The sequence below is a fragment of the Neolamprologus multifasciatus genome, chromosome 23 (genome assembly GCF_963576455.1).
Source record: "Neolamprologus multifasciatus chromosome 23, fNeoMul1.2, whole genome shotgun sequence".
In the NCBI taxonomy this organism is placed as follows: Eukaryota; Metazoa; Chordata; class Actinopteri; order Cichliformes; family Cichlidae; genus Neolamprologus; species Neolamprologus multifasciatus.
Genome location: NC_140460.1, coordinates 13,640,405 through 13,663,541, shown reverse-complemented (window position 1 = coordinate 13,663,541; position 23,137 = coordinate 13,640,405). Strand labels below are relative to the sequence as shown.

At 39.8% G+C, this 23,137-nt stretch overlaps 1 protein-coding gene across 6 annotated transcripts in view; it reads left to right on the top strand.

Annotated features, from left to right (window-relative positions):
* Positions 1-23,137, top strand: part of lpp (LIM domain containing preferred translocation partner in lipoma) — a 207,297-nt gene that overhangs the window by 67,805 nt on the left and 116,355 nt on the right. For all 6 annotated transcript variants that reach the window (XM_085152077.1, XM_085152074.1, XM_085152079.1 and 3 more), the window contains 2 exons: positions 931-1,124; positions 21,038-21,141. In XM_085152077.1, the coding sequence (XP_085008203.1) occupies positions 935-1,124; positions 21,038-21,141 (294 nt within the window). In that variant the 5' untranslated portion in view covers positions 931-934. The remainder of the gene's footprint in view (positions 1-930; positions 1,125-21,037; positions 21,142-23,137) is intronic.

Here is a 23,137-nt window from a genome sequence, read left to right as displayed (position 1 = left end):
CACACCTTTGACGCTGCGTTTTCTCCATTTTCGAAAATATCCACCCTGGCTGGCGTTTTTAGAAATCTCAGTTTTCAGTGACCGAAAACGCCATTTACGTGTGGACGAAAGGTGCAAACGCATAGAAAAATCTGCGTTTTCATAAATACCCGGGTACGTGTGGACGTAGCCTAAATTTCAAAAAATAACCAACTAAAAGTAGAACACTCCTGATCGCAATACATGAGTTTTAAATATTTAAGAGCATTTTGAAACTGTTATTGATGTTATCAAATTATATTTTAGTTGCTCCTGAAATGTGTGGTCGTTGCTTCATCTATAACACACGCAATATTAGTTTGCCGACTGTGGCTGATATTAGCCGTGCTTACTTCATCCGGTAGGGTCCACATGTTGGTGGACCTTAAACCTATGGTTGGGCTTTGCTCTATTAACATCACTAGTTTACTTGACAGTCCTTCACAGTTGTTTTCTACATCACAATACTTCAGAACTGACCTGGTTAGCATGTCTTACTTTGGACCTTACTCGTTTCCACATCACTCGGAGAGAGTGGCGCAACGTCTGTGGGCTCCTGTGTTACAATTAGTTTTACAAGACGAGTTCAAAAAGTGAAGAAATAATCATGTAAATGTAGTAATGTATTACTGCTTTACCAAATTAGCTGGTATCCATACACTTAGCATCATTATTTGTCATGTGAACAATATTAATGCTCCCGCTCGCCATTGCAGGCTATGATTTGGGAAGTAAAATCTCCATTGTCTCTGTTTCCTCATCGAGTATGCATGCAGAGAAACCTGTGCTTTGTCACAGTTAACATTACACCCCACCCATTAAATTTGTTGTCCCTGCAGCGCACTTTTAATTTCTGCATCACTCTTGAGTTTGCAGCCCCTGACTTTTAATAACTCCGTGTCCCCTCCTTAGAACCATGTGGAACCCAGTGAGTGAGCAGACAGGACAGGTGACTGCCAGGATGGAGACCACTCCATCTTTGGGTAGTGCGAGCATCTCTGTCTCGCAGCAGCAGGCACCTAAGAAGTTTGCACCTGTGGTCGCCCCCAAGCCCAAGTTCAACCCTTACAAACAGGTGGGAGAGGCCACACTCTCCGAGCCGGCAGGTAAGCACACAGTCTTCAAATTGCTTCAACTAAGAAAATATCATTATCTTACAAAATAATTAAAATGTCCCACTTTGCAGCGTTTATTAGTAATATGATATTTTTGTTGTTAAACTCTGCACTCTCCATGTTTAGTACTCGCCCACATTTCATCTTCTGCAGTTAGCAGTAAACCCGTCCTACCCTTACAGTGGTTACAAGTGCAATAGAGTACATTTAAAATTTTACTGTTGAGTGTCTTGGGCATTTCTTTATTCAGCATTATATTTAAAAGTTACTGAGACAGAAATCTAAGTGTTAAACTGAACTGCTTGTTCAGTTAATATTCCCATGTGTACTTGATATTGATTTCCATACAGTACAATTCATCAAACATACGATATAATTTCATCCCTAAAAAGCTCTGACACTAAAACATATATGACGTGATGCTAAACAGCATTTTCTTTTTTATCTTTTTCTTCTTCACTAATCACTAATATAATTAAATACTGAAGTATGGAGCTTACAATACTCTGGCTATGATGTGTTAAGACTGAATGGAAAGTTCAATTCAATTCAGTTATATAGCGCCAAATCACAACAACAGTTGCCTCAAGGTGCTTTATATTGCATCTTAAAGACCCTACAATAATACAAAGAAAACAGAGAAAACCCCAACAATCATATGACCCCCTATGAGCAAGCACTTTGGTGAGAGTAGGAAGGGAAAACTCCCTTTTAACAGGAAGAAACCTCCAGCAGAACCTGAGAGGGCTCAGGGAGGGTGGGGGACAATCTGCCACGACCGGTTGGGGTTAGGGGAAAAAGACAAAGACACGCTGTGGAAGAAAGCCAGAGATTAATAATAGATAATGATTAAATGCAAAGAGGTCTATTAACACATAGTGAGTGAAAAAGGTGATGGAAGAAGAAACACTCAATGCATCATGGGAATTCCCCAGCAGCCTAGACCTATTGCAGCATAACTAAGGGAGGATTCGGGGTCCTAAAAATGTCCTTTATTAAAAAGAATGGTTTTAAGCCTAATCTCAAAAATAAAGAGGGTGTCTGTCTCGTGAATCCAAACTGGAAGCTGGATCCACAGGAGAGGTGCCTTGAAGCTGAAAGCTCTGCCTCCTATTCTGCACTTAAATACTCTAGGAACCACAAATAAGCTAGAGTAAGCCCACAAGTAAGCTTACAGTTTCAGGGTGAAGTGCTCTAATGGGGTGATACGGTACTATAAGATTGTTAAAACAAGATGGTGCCTATTCAAGACCTAGAAGTAATACACGCATGAACTAGTTTGTCAGCATCACACTGAGACAGGATTTTTCTAATTTTTGAAATATTGCGGAAATGAAAGAAAGCAGTTCTACATATACTAAACTACACATATAACTCCAAGTTTTCTCACAGTATTACTAGAGGCCAAGGTAATGCCATCCAGAATAAGAATCTGGTTAGATACCATGTTTCTAAGAATAAAATCTAATACTTTGACTTTATAACTGCTGCCCTTTTATACTGGTCCAGTTTAGGTTAAGAAATTATACCTGATCGTTAAATCATTCATTAACTGGAGGCCAAGCTTATGCAGTCCAGAGTAAGAATCTGGTTAGATACCATTTTTCTAAGATTCGTAGAGCCGAGTACAATAATCTCAGTTTTATCTGAAGCAGTTTTATCTGAAGCAGAAAATTGGTGTCACGGGTTGTCGGGCAACCTGTCTGGTGTGGACCCAAAATGCAGGCACTGGCTTGATGCGAGTGAGCGTTTTATTTACAACCAGTGATATACAAACAAAAGTGAGAGTGGTAAGAACAGCACTAAGAAATGACCTGAACTGGGTGAAAATTAAAGAACAAACCTGGAACACGCCACATACAGGGACCAACTTGGGATGAAGGCAGAGAGACGCGGAGAAACGCCAACTAACGCATACGAGCCGACAATGAGCACAGACCGACACCCACTATATATACACACACACACACACACACACACACACACACACACACACACACACACACACACACACACACACACACACACACACACACACACACACAAGGTAATCAGGCAATGACACACAGGAGGGAAGCACAGCTGATCCTAATGGACGTGATGACAGGAAGACACAAGCTGAACACAGTGAGAACAGACATAGACCATCAAAGTAAAACAGGAAGTACACAGCCCGTTTTATAAACACACACTGAAAGACACGAACACAACACCGGGATACAACAAGACACAAGAACCAAAAAACCCTAAGGACTGATACAAAATCAGAAGAAGCTAGAAAATAATAACAATAAAGTCAAAATGCTGGGTCAGCGACCCAGGACCATGACAATTAGAGGTCATCCAGATCTTGATATCTTTAAGACATTCATGCAGTTTAACTAATTGGTGTCTGTTATCTGGCTTCATGAATAGATAACGTTGGGTGTCTTCTGCATAGCAGTGAAAATGTATGCTATGGCTTCTGATGATACTGCCTAAGGGAGGTGTGTATAATGGAAACAGAATGGGTCCTAGCACTGAACCCTGTGGAACTCCATAATTAACCTTAGTGCGTGAAGACAACTCTCCATTTACATAAATAAATTGGAGCCTATTAGATGGTTATGATTCAAACAGCTGCAGCACAGTACCTGTAATAGCTACAGCATGCTCTAATCGCTGTAAAGTATTATGGGCAACAGTATTAAACACTGCACTGAGGTCTAGCAGGACAAGTACAGAGATGAATCTGCTGTCAGAGGCCAGAAGAAGATCATTTGTAACCTTTACATTTATAACCATTTCTGTACTGTGGTGAGTTCTGAAACCTGACTTTAAATAAATCATAACTCTGCAGATGATCTGTTAGCTGTTACAGCTACTCTTTCAATAATTTTTGAGATTAAAAGATAAGTTAGACATTGGCCTATAATTAGCTAAGGCAGCTGGATCAGCTAACGGTTTAACTACTGCCAGCTTGAACGTCAGTGGTACATAGCCAATGCTACAGCTGCTTGTTCAACAAATATTCCCAGGTGCACTTAAAATGGATTTCCACACAGTATAATTCATACAATGTACATACAACATGATTTTCATCCCTAAAAACCTCCTTGATGAAAGACACTGAAACATATATGAAGGGATGATAAAGAGCCTTTTGTTTTTATTTATTTATTTGTTAGTTGGAGATCGGTTGATCATATTTAGGATTGAAACATTAATTAATCGCAGGACTTTTGTAGGACTGGGGTGTAAAAGACACGTTGATGATCAATTGGAGAAAAAGAGTCTAAATAAGTAGTAAATACTAGTTAACTAGCTAATATTAAAGATAATATTAATATTAAAGAAATGCTTGCAAACTGAATTTAGATCAATATTAAATGGACTTGTATTTATAGATTATGTTTATATTTTTAACCATTCAAACTGCTTTTATGCATTTTTCTTGCACATTCATACAGGAGCTTGTTTTAAGAACTTTATATTTGACACCCAATCAGGATGAGTTATAGATTGATGCAGGAGCAGTGGATCGAGCTGCTGACCTTCTGATTACCAGAATAGCCTTGGTAAGGCTTACACTCTGGGCTTCATCAGGTGTCCCTGAACCATCCCATAGATATGCTACTATGGGCCCGGGAACTTCCCATGATGCACTTCAGTTCCTCTCGGCTCCCTTCTTTTCATTACCTGTGTGTTTATATGCCAGGACTCTTCTCCCCTGTAGTTTTCTATGAGCTGGTGTTATGTAAATAAAAAATGAATTGAACAGACGACCCGCTCTGGCTCCTGAGCCACAGCTGTGCACAGCTGCTGTGTTTGGCTCACAGTGTGACTAAACACCTAAAATTAGCCTCATGAAAGCGTCTCTAGAAACTTTTACAGAGGTCTTTCAAATAATCAACCATCAAAGTTGTTCTGACCTTCTTGTTGCTCTGAGATATAGAGAATGTCTAGGTAATGTTTGGGTTATTATATCATCCTGTTCTGTAGTCCTCTGTGAAATGGGCGGTTTTATTTGCTTTATTTTTGAGTTTCTCTTAAAAACGGGATAATTCACTAGTTATCGCCTGTTTACGATATTGAATTTCTGGCTATTAATTGTGGCAGAGGTGTTATTGCATGTCTAATTTACAAGCAGTGTTGGCAGTGTGGTTTGCAGTCAAGTGTGAGTGCAGGAAGCCTTGTGTTGTCTGCTTTTTTTAGGTCCCCTGGGAGCTGATGGCTTGTTTTTGTGAAAGAAAAAAAACTAGTGCTGCAACTTCATATGCAATACGTGTTGAAATGTAAGGTTATAATTAAGATTGTTATTAAGAATGTCGTGTGATATAACGATTATTTAAAATAAAGCTAAAATATGTGGATTCCACTTTGACGTGGAGTTGCTTATAATAATCAATTTTCTTTTTTCTAAATTCATATTCTTCAGTAGAAAAAGGAAGCAAATGGAATTAAATCTGTACAGTGTGCTGTATATTTTTACCTTTATAAAGTCATACTTTGCATTAGCACACGTTTTCTACAATAATAGGAAGACGTATGCAAATTGTTTAAAAAATCTTTTTGTTTAAATAAGAGAGCAGACGAGAACACAGGAAGCGGTTTTTTTCTTTTACTGCCAAGAAATAACACTGAAACCTGAAACATTATGACCTACTCAGAGCTACTTATAGACTTTTTAAAGGAATTGATGCTTTTATTTTGCATATGCTCCTATTGTAAAGACGGAGCTGCAAACACAAACAATAATATTCTCTGTCCTCACTTTCCCTTCCAGTTATGTGTTGTAACGTGAAAATTATCTAAACCTCTGCCCTCAAACCCCCCCGAGAGCCCTAGATTTCCAAAACAGGGGAAACGGTTATGAAATTCACCAGGACGAGAGCACACTGTCAGGCTGAAAACACTGCTGTCTGTAGGGGTTTGTGGTTTGACTTACAGACCATCTTGTACTCCAGATGTTGGTGGTGTAAAAATTGTTCTTAGATGGCTTCTTTTTGAGCTCTGCCCACCATTTGAGAAAAATAAAAAAACAACAACAATTGAAGCTGTAAAGCAGCTTTTAAGCTTTCAAAATCAAAACTCTTTATATGCTTCACACAAGGTGACACGAAGCCCTTTTCGTAGAAAAAAAGTAAGGTAAGAGAAAAAAAGCTGAAGGTGTCATGAAAAGACACATTGAGCTTTTTCCCTGTACTAATATACAGTTTCATCTTTTAATTGTCCCTATAATTGTGTTATAAACAAAGAACAGAGAGAATGTAGAGCTTGTTTACTTGATCATCAAGTTTTTTGAAGTCTGAGAACCTTTCTTGGAATTCTTATGAATTCTTATTGTGATAATGGGCAATTCTATAATATTGTTTTGATGTGCTTGCACTTAAAATTTATATCTGTGTCCTTGACTTGACATCTTTAACAGCAGAAGCTGCATTTATTGTTGTTATTTCCCCACTGTATGAACTAGAGTACTGAATGGAAAAGACCCCAGGATGGAGCCTTGAGGAACACCACACTGCTCTTTTGCACACGCAACACCAAGCTTCACTTCATTTCACACATCAGGGATTCTGTTGCACAAAGCAGACCTTGTCCATCTTTAAACTTTGAAAGCCAACATGGCCTACAAAGCTGAAAAAAAATGTTTGCACACCATTTGGGTGGCCTGTAAAAGATGTAGCTTAGCCTGAGGAAGTAAACTGAAGAGTGACACAGAAAAGCGAAAAGTTTCCATAAGATATCTGCTCGCATCGGAAAAACATATTTTAAAAAGATGGCAGCTTCACCTCGTTTGATCTGCGCCGGCTTTACCTGTAAAACTGTAAAGTTGGACATGTTTGACTTTATAACTGCTGCACTTTTATACTGGTCCAGTTTAGGTTAAGAAATTATACCTGATCGTTAAATCATTCATTAACTAGAGGCAAGGGTCAACTTTACTGCTGTTGGGTTGGACGGCACCCATCTTCAAACTCCTCCCCCCAGTTTGATTTCAACTATTACACAAGCTTCATCACTTCATTTCACACATTAGTGATTCTGTTGCACTGACAGCATCTTTCCACAGACATATAATATATATATATATATATATATATATATATATATATATATATATATATATATATATATATATATATATTAAACACCCGCCAAAGCAATCAAACCATTGCTGGTACATTATATTTTCCCAGGAACGCATTTTGCCATGATGACAGAGACAGACTCACATGGGGAAAATAGCACTTGTGACAGATTTGGTGAGGTTAAGCTGATATTTTGTGAGATTAAATTTGGTGACAAAATTTACCCTAGCAGACTGCTGCTAGGGTAAGTCCCAGATATAGAAATTTCATAAGATTAAAGATAAAGAAAGAAGACTCATGTTGAGGTTAGGTGAAGTGTAACTGAGAAAGACTGGGTCTGAGACATCATCTAGGTTTGCTGTGCTGGTAGTGCAGCTCTTTAGCTTTGTAATCATCAAATCCACTTTCTCAGATCCCCGAGAGTCATAACTAGACAAAGTTTTGTCATCCTTGCTGGCATCTTTTCGTTGTCTTCATTATCAGCAGAGTTGGTTGTGCAGTGTGTTTGGTTGGGGTGAAGGAAGATGATGTGGAAATGTGTGAATCCCAAGTAGAGTGAGTCTGGGAAGAGGAACTGGAAGCATGACCTGTGAGCAGGTTGTTAACCATCGTTCTGAGTGTCAGGTGCTTTCTCTTATGTCTGACCAGTGGCTCTTCATACTTTTTAATATTTTTTTTAATGTTGAAGCCCATCAGTAGTCATTCCCACCTGTCTTATTGATTTAAAACTGTATCTTAGTTACTGCATTAGAATTACCTGAGCAGGGATGTTCCAAAGCCTCTTTAGCCTTCTACCAGGAGGTCCAGGATTGATGTTGGTAGGGCTGAATCCATAAGTTTTGCCCATTTTGCTCATCCAGATTAATCCAGCCAGATTATCCCAGTAATTACCATGGATGATTTATGCTTTTAAATCTGTACATTTTGGGAGAGTTCTGATAAACTTGCTCATTTGTAAGAGTCACTGGCAGCACCAAGGTCTGGCTCTTTTTTGGAGTAGGAAGTAGGAAACTTAAAAGTTTAGGATGGTTTGTGTACTCTTTGTCCTTTGAATCCTCCTAGTGTTACATTTGCCATAAAAAAGGTCCTTAAATGTGTGGTGGTTTGAGACAACGAGCGTGAAATTATTATTTTCAAAGTTTTAAATGCCCAAGAACACATTAGATCTTTTAGATTAATACGATGCTGCTATAATGACATTAGTGGGATCTATAGGTGTGCTTTAATCCAATAGGCCTGCCTTTAATGCTTGCTTGTTTATGTTGCATTAATTAGGAGAAAATATGTCAGGAGATCAGCAGTGTGCATACAGAGTGCAGCAGAAGAAATGTGTGTTGTTGTAACTTAACACTTTTACTGAACATTTCCAGTTATAAATTGTATGGAAAAAGACTCTGAATTGGTGCAAATCTTAAGAATTCTCATTTTAAATTATGTACATCACTGGTTTTTCATTCAAACCCTTACTTGTTGTTGTGATCGCCTTTCTTCAACCAGTGTCCAAATTCCAGCGCTACACCACACAGAATAAATGAGGCTCAGTTTTGAGTATTGATTTTTACCCCAGCCCACAGCACTGCTCCTTCTGTAAATTAGAAAAAAAAGTGTTTTCATGGCCAGTTTATGATTTGCGGCTCCATTAAACCCTTGAGATTTTAAAATGTCACTTCACCAACATTTAATCCACACCCATAGCCACCGTCTTATTTTCCGCGTTATGCATTGTCCGTGTATTAAGAGGATTAATGAAACAATATGAAGAGGGTGGGAATACATCTGTACATTATATAATAATTGCAGTGTTGTACTTTGTAATGTAAATGTTTTACTCTGCTGAGCTGAATGAGGTCAAAGTGACCCATGGAAACCTGACCTTTCAATGTCACTTTTTACTGTATTTACATAAACTGGGAAAACTGTCAAATAGCCTCTTCTTCTGCACATGTGCAGATGTTTCCAGCTGCTCTGGGTTTAGTTCTATGTGACACTGTTGATTAAACATCTATAGGTTGCAGCCTCTTGCAGATTTTGAGTACTGAGCTTTCATGGGCTGCTTAAGCGTTCCCCTTTCCATTAAAACATTTAGAAATGACACTCGATTGGTTGTTGTCAGCGTTTTGATCATGCAAATATGTAAAGCCATCTGCAGACATCTCCACTTGTCAGCGGATAAGACGTCTTTATGAACAGATTATCTGGGTGTCTCCTCATTTATCTGTTTAATATCTGTTATATCAAATGTGGGGACTGCCTGATGTAAAATTGAGGATTAGCATAAAAAAATTAGGGACAAGTCAATTTGGCACAGCACCCTGCTGTCCCTTTTGTCTAGCAGGGGCCAGCATTGGGGCTGGAATGAGCACTCTGAGGCCATGTTTACTGTGTGCAGACGGGGTGGCAGACAGTTAGCCAAACCTGCTTTTAGATTTTATTTATTTATTTTTTATTTGAGGATCACTTGTTCTGATTAAAGCCCCAGAAAATAGGAAGTGAAAGACATATATGTCTCAGACAGAGACTCAAAGTTCCTTCCAATAAAAGATTTTGGGGTTTAAGTTGATCTCATATGGTACATGCACTGTAGGAAGGTTTGATTGTTTTTTCGAAGAGCCACTAATGCTCCAGTTTTTTTTTTTAATGCCGGCTTTTACGCCGGAGCTTAGCTTTAAAGATTTATTTTTGCAAATTTTTTTTAAAGGTTGTGTGATTTTTTTTTTTTTTTTTTTTTTTTTAAAAATCACGATGCAACATCCTGTGGGAGAGGTGGACAAAATTGATGAATAACTGTACAAGGTAACGCAATCCACTGCAACAGCTCTGCAACGAAAACTACTCCTCTGAAGCATATTAGGCCCAGCTTTGCTAAAACGGTATTGACAACAGTGTGTCATTTAATGGGTGCCGTCAAGCTCTGAAAATAGTTTAAAAAGCCCTTGTGTTATTGATGTAGGACACTGCGGCCTTTCCTTAAAACCCAGAGGAATAAATCATTATATTTTATGAGAAACGGCCTGTTTTAGAGCTAATGTTCTTCTTTGACATGTTTTGCTTTCATAGTCATAGAGAGAGGTATGCTGGTTAAAACGTTTAGCACTCGTGCAGCTGTGCGAACAGATCAAAACATGCTGATGACGAGTCAGTGTCCGCTCAGCGCTCCCTGGGACTTCTCTGTTTCGCTGTGACCTACGCGCGAGAACGGGATGGTAAACGTGATGTTGAGAACAAAGACCGTCCTCACGACACAGACCAGAGATTCGCTTTCTGCTGACTCTTCAGATTTCACACCAGGGGTGTCTTTTGAATTTTGTCTTGTGCCTTTTTTCTCCACATTCCAACCCTGACACTATTTTGAGAGGCGTTTCAGTCATTAGAGGGGCCTTGTCGTTGATTCACTGCTTCGTGCAAACAGCTGCTCTGAAGTTCTGTTTAGAATGATCTTACTCAAGCGTTCAGATGGGGATTTTTTTCCCCCTCCATGAAATGAATGTAAACATGTATATGGTGTGAACAAAAACTGTCAGACACAGCATGGGAAACTGAATCGCTCTGGAGTGAGTCATCATTTGCATTTCCATTCAGAATATTTCGAATATTAAATGCTTTATAGTCTGATTGATGTGAAGCGATAGCCCCAAAACCACAACCTTTGATACTGAAGTTATTTTGCGTCAGTAACTCGCTGTTATGTCTCATAATGTCTTTCTGCTTGTTATCAAGATAAAACTTTTTGTGCAGTGGGCTAATCATAGTGAAAGTTAAACATCTGAGAAGTGCTCTTATTCTGCTGTTTAAAACAAAGAACTTTTTCACGTTAAGTTACCAGAAACCTGCTAATTGTTTGCTCAGAGCAGTTCCAAAGTGTCGAACATGTGCATAAGCTGTTTTTATTCCTCCCTGCTTGACTGGCCAGAGGCAAACTGACTACCGGTTGTTATGTCAGAGTCCCTCATGGGTGTCACCAGGAGAATTTACAGGAAATCCACCACTGAGTGTGTCAGTGTCCCCGTAGATACCACAGGCTCCAGCTCACAGCGCGTAACAAGGCTACTTTTATCTTAACTGGAACACATGCTCTACTTCAGCTACTTGTTGTGTGTTTTCTGCCGTGTGTGCAAAGTCTTAACCGAGGAGAATCTTTCTGCTTGGAAGTTTCGCGCAATGTTGTTTCCTCTGTGTTAACGATATTTATTACAGTGTGTATTTCATCGGGCTATAACAGCCACAGATTTTTAGCGTAATCTTACAAGTATGAGACATTTCACTTCTCTAAATCTCACGGCTCGTCCTCAGAGTTTGTAGTATTGCTAAAACGTTTTTCTACATATCCTGTCTATTCTTTCATGGTTGTGTCTACATAGTGTAAGGACGTTTGACTGCTGAGTAAGATTTCGAAAACTGAACTTGCACATGGGAAATCTTGGCCTTCTAGTCATTCATAGTTTAGCTTTGGATTTTATCAAATAACAGCAATAATAAACTTCATCATCCTTAAAATGATTACATTTCCTTTGTACATGATGTCAAAAATTCAATCCAAAAATGAGAAATTTAAATTTTTAATTTAAATTTTTTTCTGGGCTAATGCTAAATGCAGCAGTGCTTTTATTTGTTCAATCGGACATTCTCATCATTTGCTTTCCCCACACCTGGACTGCCATCTTGTTAGTCTGAGTCGCTGCTCAATAACTTCTATTAAAGTGTGGTGTGAGTGTTTTTTAAGTTTTATTCATATTGATATTTTAAAATACAAGGAAGTAACTGACATAAAGAAACAGACACATTTATCTTATTGCCCAGCATAATGTATGGTAAATAGACTGGTTCTTACATAGTGTTTTTCTACTCTGCTTGAACCCTCAAAGTGCTTTATACTACAAGCCTCATTAACCCTTTCACACACACCCATTCTCTCTATGCCGAAGAGCTTTCTATCAAACATTCACACTCACGATGGAAGCATCGCAAGCAACTTGGGGTTCGGTATCTTGCCTGAGGATACTCCTAAGCCACAGCCACCTCTGAGCTTACACCAGTTGGTATTTCCGGGCGGCCCATCCGAGTACTAACCAGACCTGACCCTACTTAACTTCTGAGATCAGAGGAGATCGATTGTGCTCAAGGTGCTTTAAAAACGATGATATTGATGCCAAGTTGCCATAAGCATTTAGGCGTTTCGGCACTCATCATTAACGATCCCGAATATCTGCACTACCTGTGATCAGTCAGCTGATAGATTGGCCCAGGTGATTTGTTTCATCCCGCCCGTGTCCGGTTTAGGTGGCACCAGAAACAGCCAAACATGCCAAGTTTCAGGTTTTATTATGTTATGCATAATACGATACGATATACGATATTCTTATTGGCGATGAGAGATGTGTTCTCCTCTAAGTTTACGAGACATTGAGAGCAGAAGGCCTCTAGATCAGTTGTTCAAAACACTTCAATTGGCATCTTTTGGACCCAATAAAGCAGCAGCTCTGCACTGAAAGTGTTCTTCTTTTTCTTTTCCTGTTAGGGTGATCTCTTCCGTCCTATGAAGAAAAACAATTTTCAGTTTGTTCGACTCCTATTCTTTTGGTCACTTTTGGTCATACGCCCAAACTGTAGATTCATTGGCCGCCTTCTGGCATAGCTCTTTCCTTTCCTGTAGCTCCAACCCTGTGGTGACCCCAAATCCACTGTGTCTGCAAATCATTTGCCAAACATGGTGAGCTTTTGCTTTTAGATGCTGTCGTGTCTTTAGTTTTTGGAGCCAGAGCAGCTTTGTGAAACATTGACCGTCATCTATGTTGGAATCCAACAGCCTGCTGGGACTGGCAAAAATAAATACTGATACCAGAGTCGGTGCTCATTTTTAGTGATGAATGAAGCATTTCTCTGTGAAATGACTAAGCAGACCAAAGATAAAAAGGAGAAAAAATAGCAACTAATCTATTTTCTATTTTCATGGCATTTTCTTTTTTCTCACACACGGTGTAGACTTCTTAATCAACTGTAATGGAAGCATAGCTGTCTGCATATTATTACACGTTCAGTGTAGCTGCACGGTAATAGAGTTGTATGCATAACATAATTCCTACTAATATAACACTTCTTAGATATATTCCTAATGCTCGAGAACAAACGTTTTATTCTCCAAGCTCGTCGGTGATTCATTATGTGCCGCTTTTTGTATGAGTACTCTGTCGATGATATGATTTGATGTGGCATTTCCTTTGATTCACTATGAGCACATGACATTCTGATCAGTATTTGGAGAGAGCACTCAGCTCCTCCAGTTGCTGTGTTAGATTAACTTCTTGTATTGGTGCTTTAAACATCTCTTTAAATGATTAAAGATGTTTCCAAACAGCTCAGTGACTCAAACGCGTCAGGACACCTAAGAAGTTACATTAAACAACCATTCAATTTAATTACGCTTAAATTTGATTTTAACATTTACGGTCTTCAACTCTACTTTTTGGCTTTAGAAAAGCCTCCTTACGAATGTGTCATTTTATCGGATCACGAAGCCATGTGTTATAAGTTAAAGTTGACGGCACAACTCGTCGCGCACAGGAACCGGCTCGTCTGCAGGCTTACAGCCGATTGTCTCTGTGAAAAGGTTTCACGTTATGAAACTGGCAGAGTTTACACAGCGGTGGCTTTCTGCTGTGACATTTGACTCGCTTCATTTACTCGCTCACCACTTTGTTTAGAAGAAACGACAGCAAAGCTCCCCTCTGCACCTTTGATGAATCACGCTTTTGCTCATCACAAAACGCTGCTAACAACACATCTTAAGACGCTAATTGTTCGGCCCATTTATCGTTTCAAGCGTTCACCTTTCCTCAGTATTTCTTTCTTTGCTTTTGTGCGAAAACATAATCCGCCTATTGTTCCTGATCGCAGTTTTTTTTTCTCCTCCTGTGGGATTTCTCCGTAGAATAGCAGAAGCCAATTTTGGTCTGCTCCTTTTACACTTAAAACAAGTACATCTCCAAAGACTTCAAATCCCTCCCTTGCATCTCTAAACCAAATGAAGTCGTAAATCACTCTTCTATACATATCATGCTAATTAGGAACAGGGCTCAGCTGCTCTTTACCAGCAGAAGATGGAATAAAACGAGTCCATAATTATGTCAAAACAATGTGCTCTCAACCTCTTCCACAGCACATTTGGAGTGGGTATGTGGAGATAAAACATGTGGACTTGAAACACTTTTTGTCCATTTTGTCTGAGAGGGATTATGTATTTGCTGCTCAATAAAACAAAGCTTTTTTTTCCTGACTTCCCATTATTTGGAATATCGGTGATTTCACATTTGTACAGACGTAAAAGACTGATTTTAGAGGATGGGTATTGTTAATGTTCTTAAACTTTGGCCACCATGTGTGGACCGACGCTGGATCACTGTCCTGCCCTTGTTTAGGCTCAGTGCAGCATGTGTAAATGCTAACAGACAGCAGAGGCTCAAGCTTTCAGCAGTAAATCAAGTTCATATTGTGGGAGAGGATTTATGTGCTGCGCGCCCAAATCGCTCTTTCCCTGTATTTTAGGTTTCCTCAGTTTGTGCTCTTTCTGCTGCAGACTGTTCTGTTTGCAGAAATGTGGGCTACGTTATGCGAAAGGCAGTTATATTCTTTGCCAGGCTTTGTCCTAAGTCCTTAGAGGCCAGATGGCCACCGCTTACACACGTGTAACTCTGATAATGTTGTACATATGTAAATCTGAAAACATATGCTCAACAATCTTCCTGCCCCCACAGAACTGACTAATCCTTAGTCCAGATCAGAAGTACTACAACAAACACTCATTTACAACCTGCAAAGATTCTTTTATTCCTCTGCTGAAGTCTCTTATCTGTAACACTTTTAACAAGAGCATTCTGAGACTTCACACCTCCACCACTGCTGATAACTCCCTCCACAATATGCATGAATGGAGTCTCTGAAACTAGAAGGAGATCTGCATCTGTTCTGTGATATTTTCTTGAGAAAACTGAGTTGATTTCTCCAGTTTTTCATTGTTTTTGAAGATATAATCGTTTTTTGTCATCGGAGGAAATTTTCATGACGCTTGACTAGTTTATCGTGCAACTCAAATACTGAAATCTTTCCATCCGTCCATCTTCTGACACTTACCTGTATTCAAGTCACAGTTTAAGCAGAGACACCTGGACTCGTCTCTCCGGTCCAAGTCTTAAATGGGATCCCGAGGCCTTACTAGGCCAGCCAAAATATGTTATCTCTCCTCGTGTCGTCTTGGTTCTGTCCTGCAGTTTCTTACCAGTAGAACAGAAACACAAAAATTCACCCAAGCATTCGAGCCAGGTGCACGAACCACCTCAGCTAGCTCCTTTTGAGCAGAGCCCGGACACCCTTCAGTGGAAGCTAGTTTCCGCGGCTTTCATCCTCAGTACCTCCAGCTCACGGCCATATGTGAGGCATACGAATTTAGATCGACTGACTGGTAAAACGAGAACTTCTTCTTTATGCCCTGCGCTCTCTTTACAACAACAGACCAGTACAGCATCCCGGCAGAAGATCCACCAATTCAACTGTCAAACTGTCGCTCCAGTCTGCCCCAACGTGGTGAACAAGACCCTCAAAATTTATAACTCCTCCATCCGAGGCACAGAAGCCCCTCTCAACTACATAATTTAGAAAAACTGATTCAAATCCACACGGATGGGATAATAAAATACACTATACTAAAGAGCAGTTGCCCGCATACATTCAAGAATGAGTCGCTCACAATTATCAGTATTTGAAGTGTTAATAAATGTATCACTTAGTTAAAAACAAAAGTTAAATACAAGTCCCTCAGCGTCACAGCTGGATCCATCCGCACCCCTTTGTCACCCCCTTAACAATACTCAGGGTTCCCAATAACCAATTACACCTCTTACGGCCTCTCAAATAACTTTAATCACTGATTAGGATTCCTTGTTCACAAAGCGGCTACTTAAAAGTAATTGCTCAATAAAGAGAGGGGAAGTTGTCGTATTAAGTAGGTGTTCCTGCTGCTTCTCTCATTAGTGCGCACTTGGAGCTTTCATCTCCCTATTGTCACAAATGGAGTCAGCTTCATTCACAGCACAGGAGCCGTTCTCGCTCTGTCTGCTTCACACTGCTTAAAAGCCTAACGGCATTAGCACAGCTCAGAGCCGCAGAACAGCGAGTGCTAAAACCCGTGTTGTCGTTGTTTTTTTTTTGTTTATTATTAGAAATAGAAAGATTGAGTCCCATGGCTGACACCAATGGGACAAAGTTTCTGTGGACAAAGATGTTTTGGATTTGTCATTTCAGGAAGCAGAAACCCAGGATTTGATTTTTAGCGTTGGGACGTCCAGGTTCACAGTTTATTTATTTAGTTAGTAAGTTTAAACAGTTCTTTTTTCACATATTATGTTGCTGTTTAGCTGCAGGTGAGAGGGATTCTTTCTGATAAGGAAGACGTGAAGATTTGACTGCGTGTATGTGTGTCTGTGGTTGAAAAGAAAGAGAAGTGAAAATTTTTAAAAATATTTCTGTTTGCACTGCAAATGGTGTTTTTAGTATGTAGATTTCTGGGTGAGATTTTCCCCATTTTGCAATATTTAAAACAACCACTGTGCTCTAATATAGAACCAAAATGAATATTACAATAGCCTGCTTCAGTGTTTTTGCCCACACTCTTACATTCTCCCTTTCAGCCCGGTCTGCCTACAGAAACTGTGGTTTACATTTTAATAATATTCATCCAGTTTACCACCTCTCGCTCTAATATTGACTCAGAGGCAGGAACTGAGTCCAGGAACCAAAACTGGAACTATGTCCTACAGGTCGTAGAAATATAAGTTAAGTTCCTTCTTTGAAGGGTTCTTGAGGTTGTACTGGAAGACTTGACACCAAGCCTACAGTTTACTGTCATTCATCTACCAAGATTATGCCAAAAGGAAGGAAAAAGAAGAACCCGTTAAATTTCTTCGGACTTAATATGTGCATTGGTGGTTGCCCTCTCTGAATACCCCAGTACTTTATTCCTGTTATTTTTACAGCAATGCAGTTAGAATGATATGTTATGTATTTTAAACATGCTAAATGTGAATAGCACTTTGAACATGAGGCAAGCACGAAGGAATAATGATGAAGGGTATTAATATTTAGATAATAAAAGCATCAAACTGACTATTAAAGGAAGCCTTAATAGCTTTTGATTACACTGCTGTTGAACAGTGATGCTAAGGGTGGATCTAAACAGAGAGAAGCTATTGTCATCATATCCATGTGACGAGCAACAACATTTAGACTAATGTGGGAAATCTACGTTGTAACTTGGGACCTGTTGGGAAACCCATTTAGCGCTACACATGGCCTTTTATATAACCTGATGTGCACCTCCCAAGAAACGTGATTACACGTCGAGCCTGTGAAGACTGAATTGTGTAGGCCATGGTGCCATGGCGCAGGGTTAAAGGGGTTTCCAGTTATGTCTTAAGTTCCGACGTAGATTTCTAGCACAAGTCTTAGGCCTCAATCACACAAACCTAGAGACCGCTCTGCAACCATCTAGCAACCACTGACTGGTCACTGGACTGGTTGTCGACTGCTTGCTGGAAGTTGCTAATGGTCGCAAAGAGGTTCCTGCCCCGAAAACCACCTTGTGTCTGCGTTGGTTGCTAGCAGATTACCACAGTGGAAACGACAGCTTGTCTGTAAACACTTGTAATTACTAGCTCGGGGAAGTTAAACTTTTTTGTTGTTGTAAACTTTAGAAATTATGTTGGCTTAAGATATTGTTTTACATATATAATGTATGGCTTCTAGTTGAAACCAATAAAGTCAGGAGTGTTTGAATGGCAGTGAAGATCTTCTGGTCACAGGTGTGTTGTATTTTCAAAGTGAGATCATTCCTCTTATAAAAGAATGTTCACTTATGGAAATGAGAGATAACATTACACGCCACTTAATTCGAAAGGCTTCTTCTTAAACGCCGTTTCTTTCTGACCCTGAATCAGCTGCAAACATCTCCAAGGCTGAGTGCATTTTTTTTATGAGACAGAATGGTTTTCCTTGAAAAGACTACTGGGGGGTGCAAACAGTGCATGCAAAGTTTTTTGTTTTTGTTTTTTAAATTTAACATTAGCACACTAATGCGATTCACTCCTAAATGACTGGTGCAATGACGGATGGGGGAAAAGAAATTGGGTCAAGAGGGGAAATGGTCAGAAACATCCTTTGAGCAAAGATGCCTAATGACCCCCGTTCCTCCTCCAAGTCTTGCTTTCCACTGTTCCACGCACAAAGCTATAAAACCTTTTCAATAAAACATGATTCTCTGAAACATTTACAACTCGTGTTTCCTGAAGTGATGAATCCAAAACATCTGTGATGTTTGAGAGAAACGTACATGCAACTTAATGATTTAATTCTCTGTAAGCCACAAGTTACAAGTGACTTATATTCGGGTAAAAAGGATCCGTGGTGGAGGGGAGGGCGGGCTGGGCCCGAGCCTTGTTGTCGAGCAGCATATTTTATTTTCTCTCCCAGAGGTTTAGAGGAGCTGTTACACTCTGGAGTTTTAGTGGAGGTCACAAGGTTATTATATAAACAATTCACATGGAGGGCCTCAAGTACCCAGAGGGAATGTTTAATGCAATGCTCACAATTTCTTGAACGTAGTAATGCTCAAGACGCAGAAGTGTCCAATTTTAACCATGCTGCATTATCTCTCTGTCTTCGCTTCCTTCCCCCCCTCTTTCTGCTGTTGTGTTGAGGCAACTGAAAACCACGCTTAATTAATTTGGTCAGCTGCCTTGGATAAACTACACTGATGACATCAATTAGATTCTAATGAAAACAGATAAAAGCCATGGAATGCAAATGGAATTTCAGAACAGGACTCATCAAAGTCTTAGCATTGGAACAAATTCCCATTACGTCTCATAAAAGCCTTTAATTTGCAAAGCTCATGTCTGGTTTGGTACTTAGAAGTACATGGTCAAATGATTCAGTCTTAAGTCCTGTGCCGAGAGAAGCCAAATCAGAATTTAATTTGGCATGTAACTCCTTATCCTGTCTGAAACATGTGGCGGGATGCAATCCTTGGATTAGCGTGCACTTCAGAACTACAAATTTAGCTTGTTTCTCGTCGCCTGGCACGGCAAACACCTAGTCTAACCCGTCTGTAACACAACATTTCAATTTCAATTTCAGGGAGAGAGGGGGGGGGAGCCACGCTTGCTCCAGATTAGTACTTCTTAGTTAACCAAATTGCTGCAATTATGTGTGTCAGTCTGTTGACGTGGGATAGCGAGGCTGTACTACTTTGTCTCATTCACTCGCCAACTCTCTCTTTTTTTTAAACTCTATGACCTCTTCCATATGTTAGATTTGATTTTGCAGTTCAGGCAAATGATGATGACTTCTAATAATAAGTCTTCATCAGCTACTCTGCAACCGGCGTTCTGTATAACAAACGTGCGCTCCGTTAAACGACTTGCTACATTACAATGCATCTTTCAGTCGGTTCGACGCCTTAATGACAAAATGCCATTGTCGCGTTTTAAGCTACTTAAATAAGTCAGAATAATGAATTTGACCCTGCTGAGTTGTTTCCAATTGAATTGCAAGGTAAACCGTTAATAATAAAAATAATCAAAATGCTGTCGCGCTGAACAATAAATGTTCAGTTCAAATTAAAAACACCACACATTTGTGCACACGGCTCTCGTATGGCAGACATGTTTGCAAACAGCGACCTGCAGATGCAAAGATTAATATCAGCATTCGTTTTGAGTTGATTTTAGCTCCATTAGGGAGAGAAGTGGGAATATAACTGATGGTGGACAGCATCTGAGCTGCATCAGCCAAAAATAGGTTCTTTTGTTACTTAAGCCCACTCCCAGTAACCTCTGGTATCAGTGGTGCTGACCACCTAGTTACTGAATTTCTGTAGTGTCATAACTAGACAGGTAACTTTTATGGGTTAGCAACTTCCTGCTGTGCAGTGGGCAAAAGTAATACTGACATCAGTGAGGTGGAAAACCAGAACAAAGAGCTGAAAGGTGCTAAAATGCTAATTAGAAATAAAGGAAATTGCAGAGTGTTTCTCATGATGGTGAAAAACAAAAGCAGTTTTATTTATTGTTACTAATAAAAAATATCCATATATATTGATTGTTAAAGCTCAAACCTAATGTTTGAGCATTTGATCCAGCTGACATCTAACCTGCAGGTGTAAAGAACATCTTTCTGCCCCATAAAACTTCCTGTAAAATACTTCAACTTTTTATTGTCATTGCACAGTCATGCTTTGTAGAGTAGTACAACGAAACTGAGGGACTGTCCCGCATCGGGGATAAAAGAAAGGCACGCAGTAATCATAACAAACACCATATATACAGAATAAAATATGCACAAAATGCAAACGTAATGTTAAAACAGATGGTGATGCATTAACGCGTCTCAAAATGATAATTTGATGCACTTACATACTTTATAAATCATGTTTGTGTCAACATGCTGGACGCCCCAGAGACAGTCATGTATTTATGCGCTATAAGCAGGCTTACAGTGTAATCTACTTTTAACCTCGACCATGCAGAGCACCATGTGCACTATTTCTCCATAGATTTGTAACCCTTTACCTTGTTTTCGGCACCTGTTGTGCTGGTTGTTGTAAATGAAACATCTTTTTTTAATCATTTTATTTTTTTTGCCGGTGTTTTTTCAGCGGTGGACTGTGTGTGTTCTTTCACAATTGTGACAGTTTGTTTGTAAAAGAAAAAAAAAAAGGGGGAAGTATTTAATGAGCCGTTTTTGTTTTTCTTGGTGTGTGCGTGTGCGCGTGTGTCTCCATCCCAGCGGACTACCCTCCCCCTCCACCACCTGTCGAAGAGTCAACCGGCTTCCTGTCATCCCCTGGTTCCTTCCCTCCTCCACCGCTGGGGAACTCATACGATTATCAGGTGAGAGGAGCCGCTGTTCTATTAAATTTTCTTGGTTGTCAGTAACTCTCTAAGAGTCGGCGCAGAAAGCAAAGACAGCCCCGAGCGCCGCACTGAGTTCACGTACCAAGTCCAGCAAAACTATTTGTCCATTTGAGCTGCAGCCAAATGCAGAGACGTCCAGCTCCAGATGCTGCCTGGAGCCAGCCGCTCTCCACCCGTGGACCCACACACACACACACACACAAACATTTCCGAGGGCTCTGATGCAGGAAGGATGGAAGGCTGACACCTATTGGTGGAGCCCGGTCACTTTTCTGCGCTTTGCTGGTCATAATACCCACAGGCATTTGGCCCTCCTGGGATTTCTGGCCTCTGCAGCCCTGACTGACGCTCTCGGCGCTCGACCTCTGCTATGAAATCCTCCAAGTGCTTCACATTCCTTTGTTCGCTGCAAACAGGAAGAAAGAAAGTCTCCCTCTTCAAGCCCCTCATTTGATCTGACCAGTTTTCTATCCTAAATGAATGCTTCCTTTGTAAGCTTGGAGACAAAATGTTGCATAATTCAAATAAGTTATGCATTGCGTGTAAATTCACTGCTCTTCCCACACAAACTGTAAACACAGTAAGTATAAAACTCGAAGCTTTAAAAAACCCTAGGACTATCAGTATACGTGCACGCATGCTGCGCTATGACCTTAATGTAATCTAAAGCACTTTCAAAGTCATGCAGTTATTTTAAAAGGTGCAGCGCTACGACTGTTGGAGTTCTGAATTTCATGGCTTTGTTGAACGTCAGGTTCAGCCAGCCAGCAGAGCTGCTCTCCTCTTACACTTTAGGCAGAGCACAGAGACACATGAGCAGTGAGGAATGCAATAGGCATACAACAGAATTTACTTCTCTTCTTAGAAGTCTTAATGAAGGCTGATGACTTTGGCCCTGTGTTTGCTGGGTGGGGCAGTTTCTACCTAAACTCCAGCTGCTGCTCAACAATCAGTGTTGATCCTGTTCACTTTGTTACTGTTTAATAATGTTACACCTACACTTATGACCCAGCATCCTCTCGATTTGTACCTGGAGACAGGAATGCAGCACAAGTTTTTAAATTTTCAGTCTTAAATCTTGTACGCTTTTCTGATGATCGATGAAAAAGCTGAATTTAATCTACATCGCCACATCCAGAAACTTTGAAACATTTAAGAAATGTCACCTTGGTGCTGGTATTTCTTATTAATCTTTTGGCTCACATTTATTGCTTATGCTTAGAAGTCTTTTGTAGCACTTTTATACATTTCTAAGCAGTCAAAATCCTCTGGATGAAAAAGCTTTTAAAAATAAATCTAACTGGGAATAATCTGGGTCCTTGTCTGCATGTGCTAAACGGTAACAGGTGAGCAGAGTGGTGAACACATGTCTGGTGGAGTAATGGCAGACTTTACAGGCAGCATGCTTGGAGGGTTTCTGGACATCTAACAGTCAGTTTTACTGGTATCTACACATTTGTTAACTGTGAACAGAACTATAAATTTTCACTTGTCCATATGAACATGAGCAGGTTTTCCGTGCTTTCACCTCCCTTCTTAAACTCCTATATTATATTTCAGTATAACTGGGAGATGAAATCCAGACTCCTACTATCATGCAAAAAATGTATTTTTAAAACTTTACCTATAATCAAAGACAGTAGAAAATGAAATCAATTTGCCAAGTTACAGTACAACGTTTCCACTTCCTGTAAGCATCTCTTCAATCAGATGGATTTGTTTGAAGGCAACATGTGGCACTTTGGCCTTTTCTGAACTTCTATCAAATCAAATATATATTGTTATGATGTCAAAAAGCCCTGTATGTTGGTAAAGCTCACAAACTAAAGGTGAGTGCCACATAGCTTCATGGTAAAAATGCCAAACCTTTCTCATATGTCCCCTTTTTCTCCATATTCTGTCTGGATCTCATCTGTTAAAGGAAAATAATGATTTTAAATATGTTGCAAAGTTGAAGTAAAAATGTTCCCTG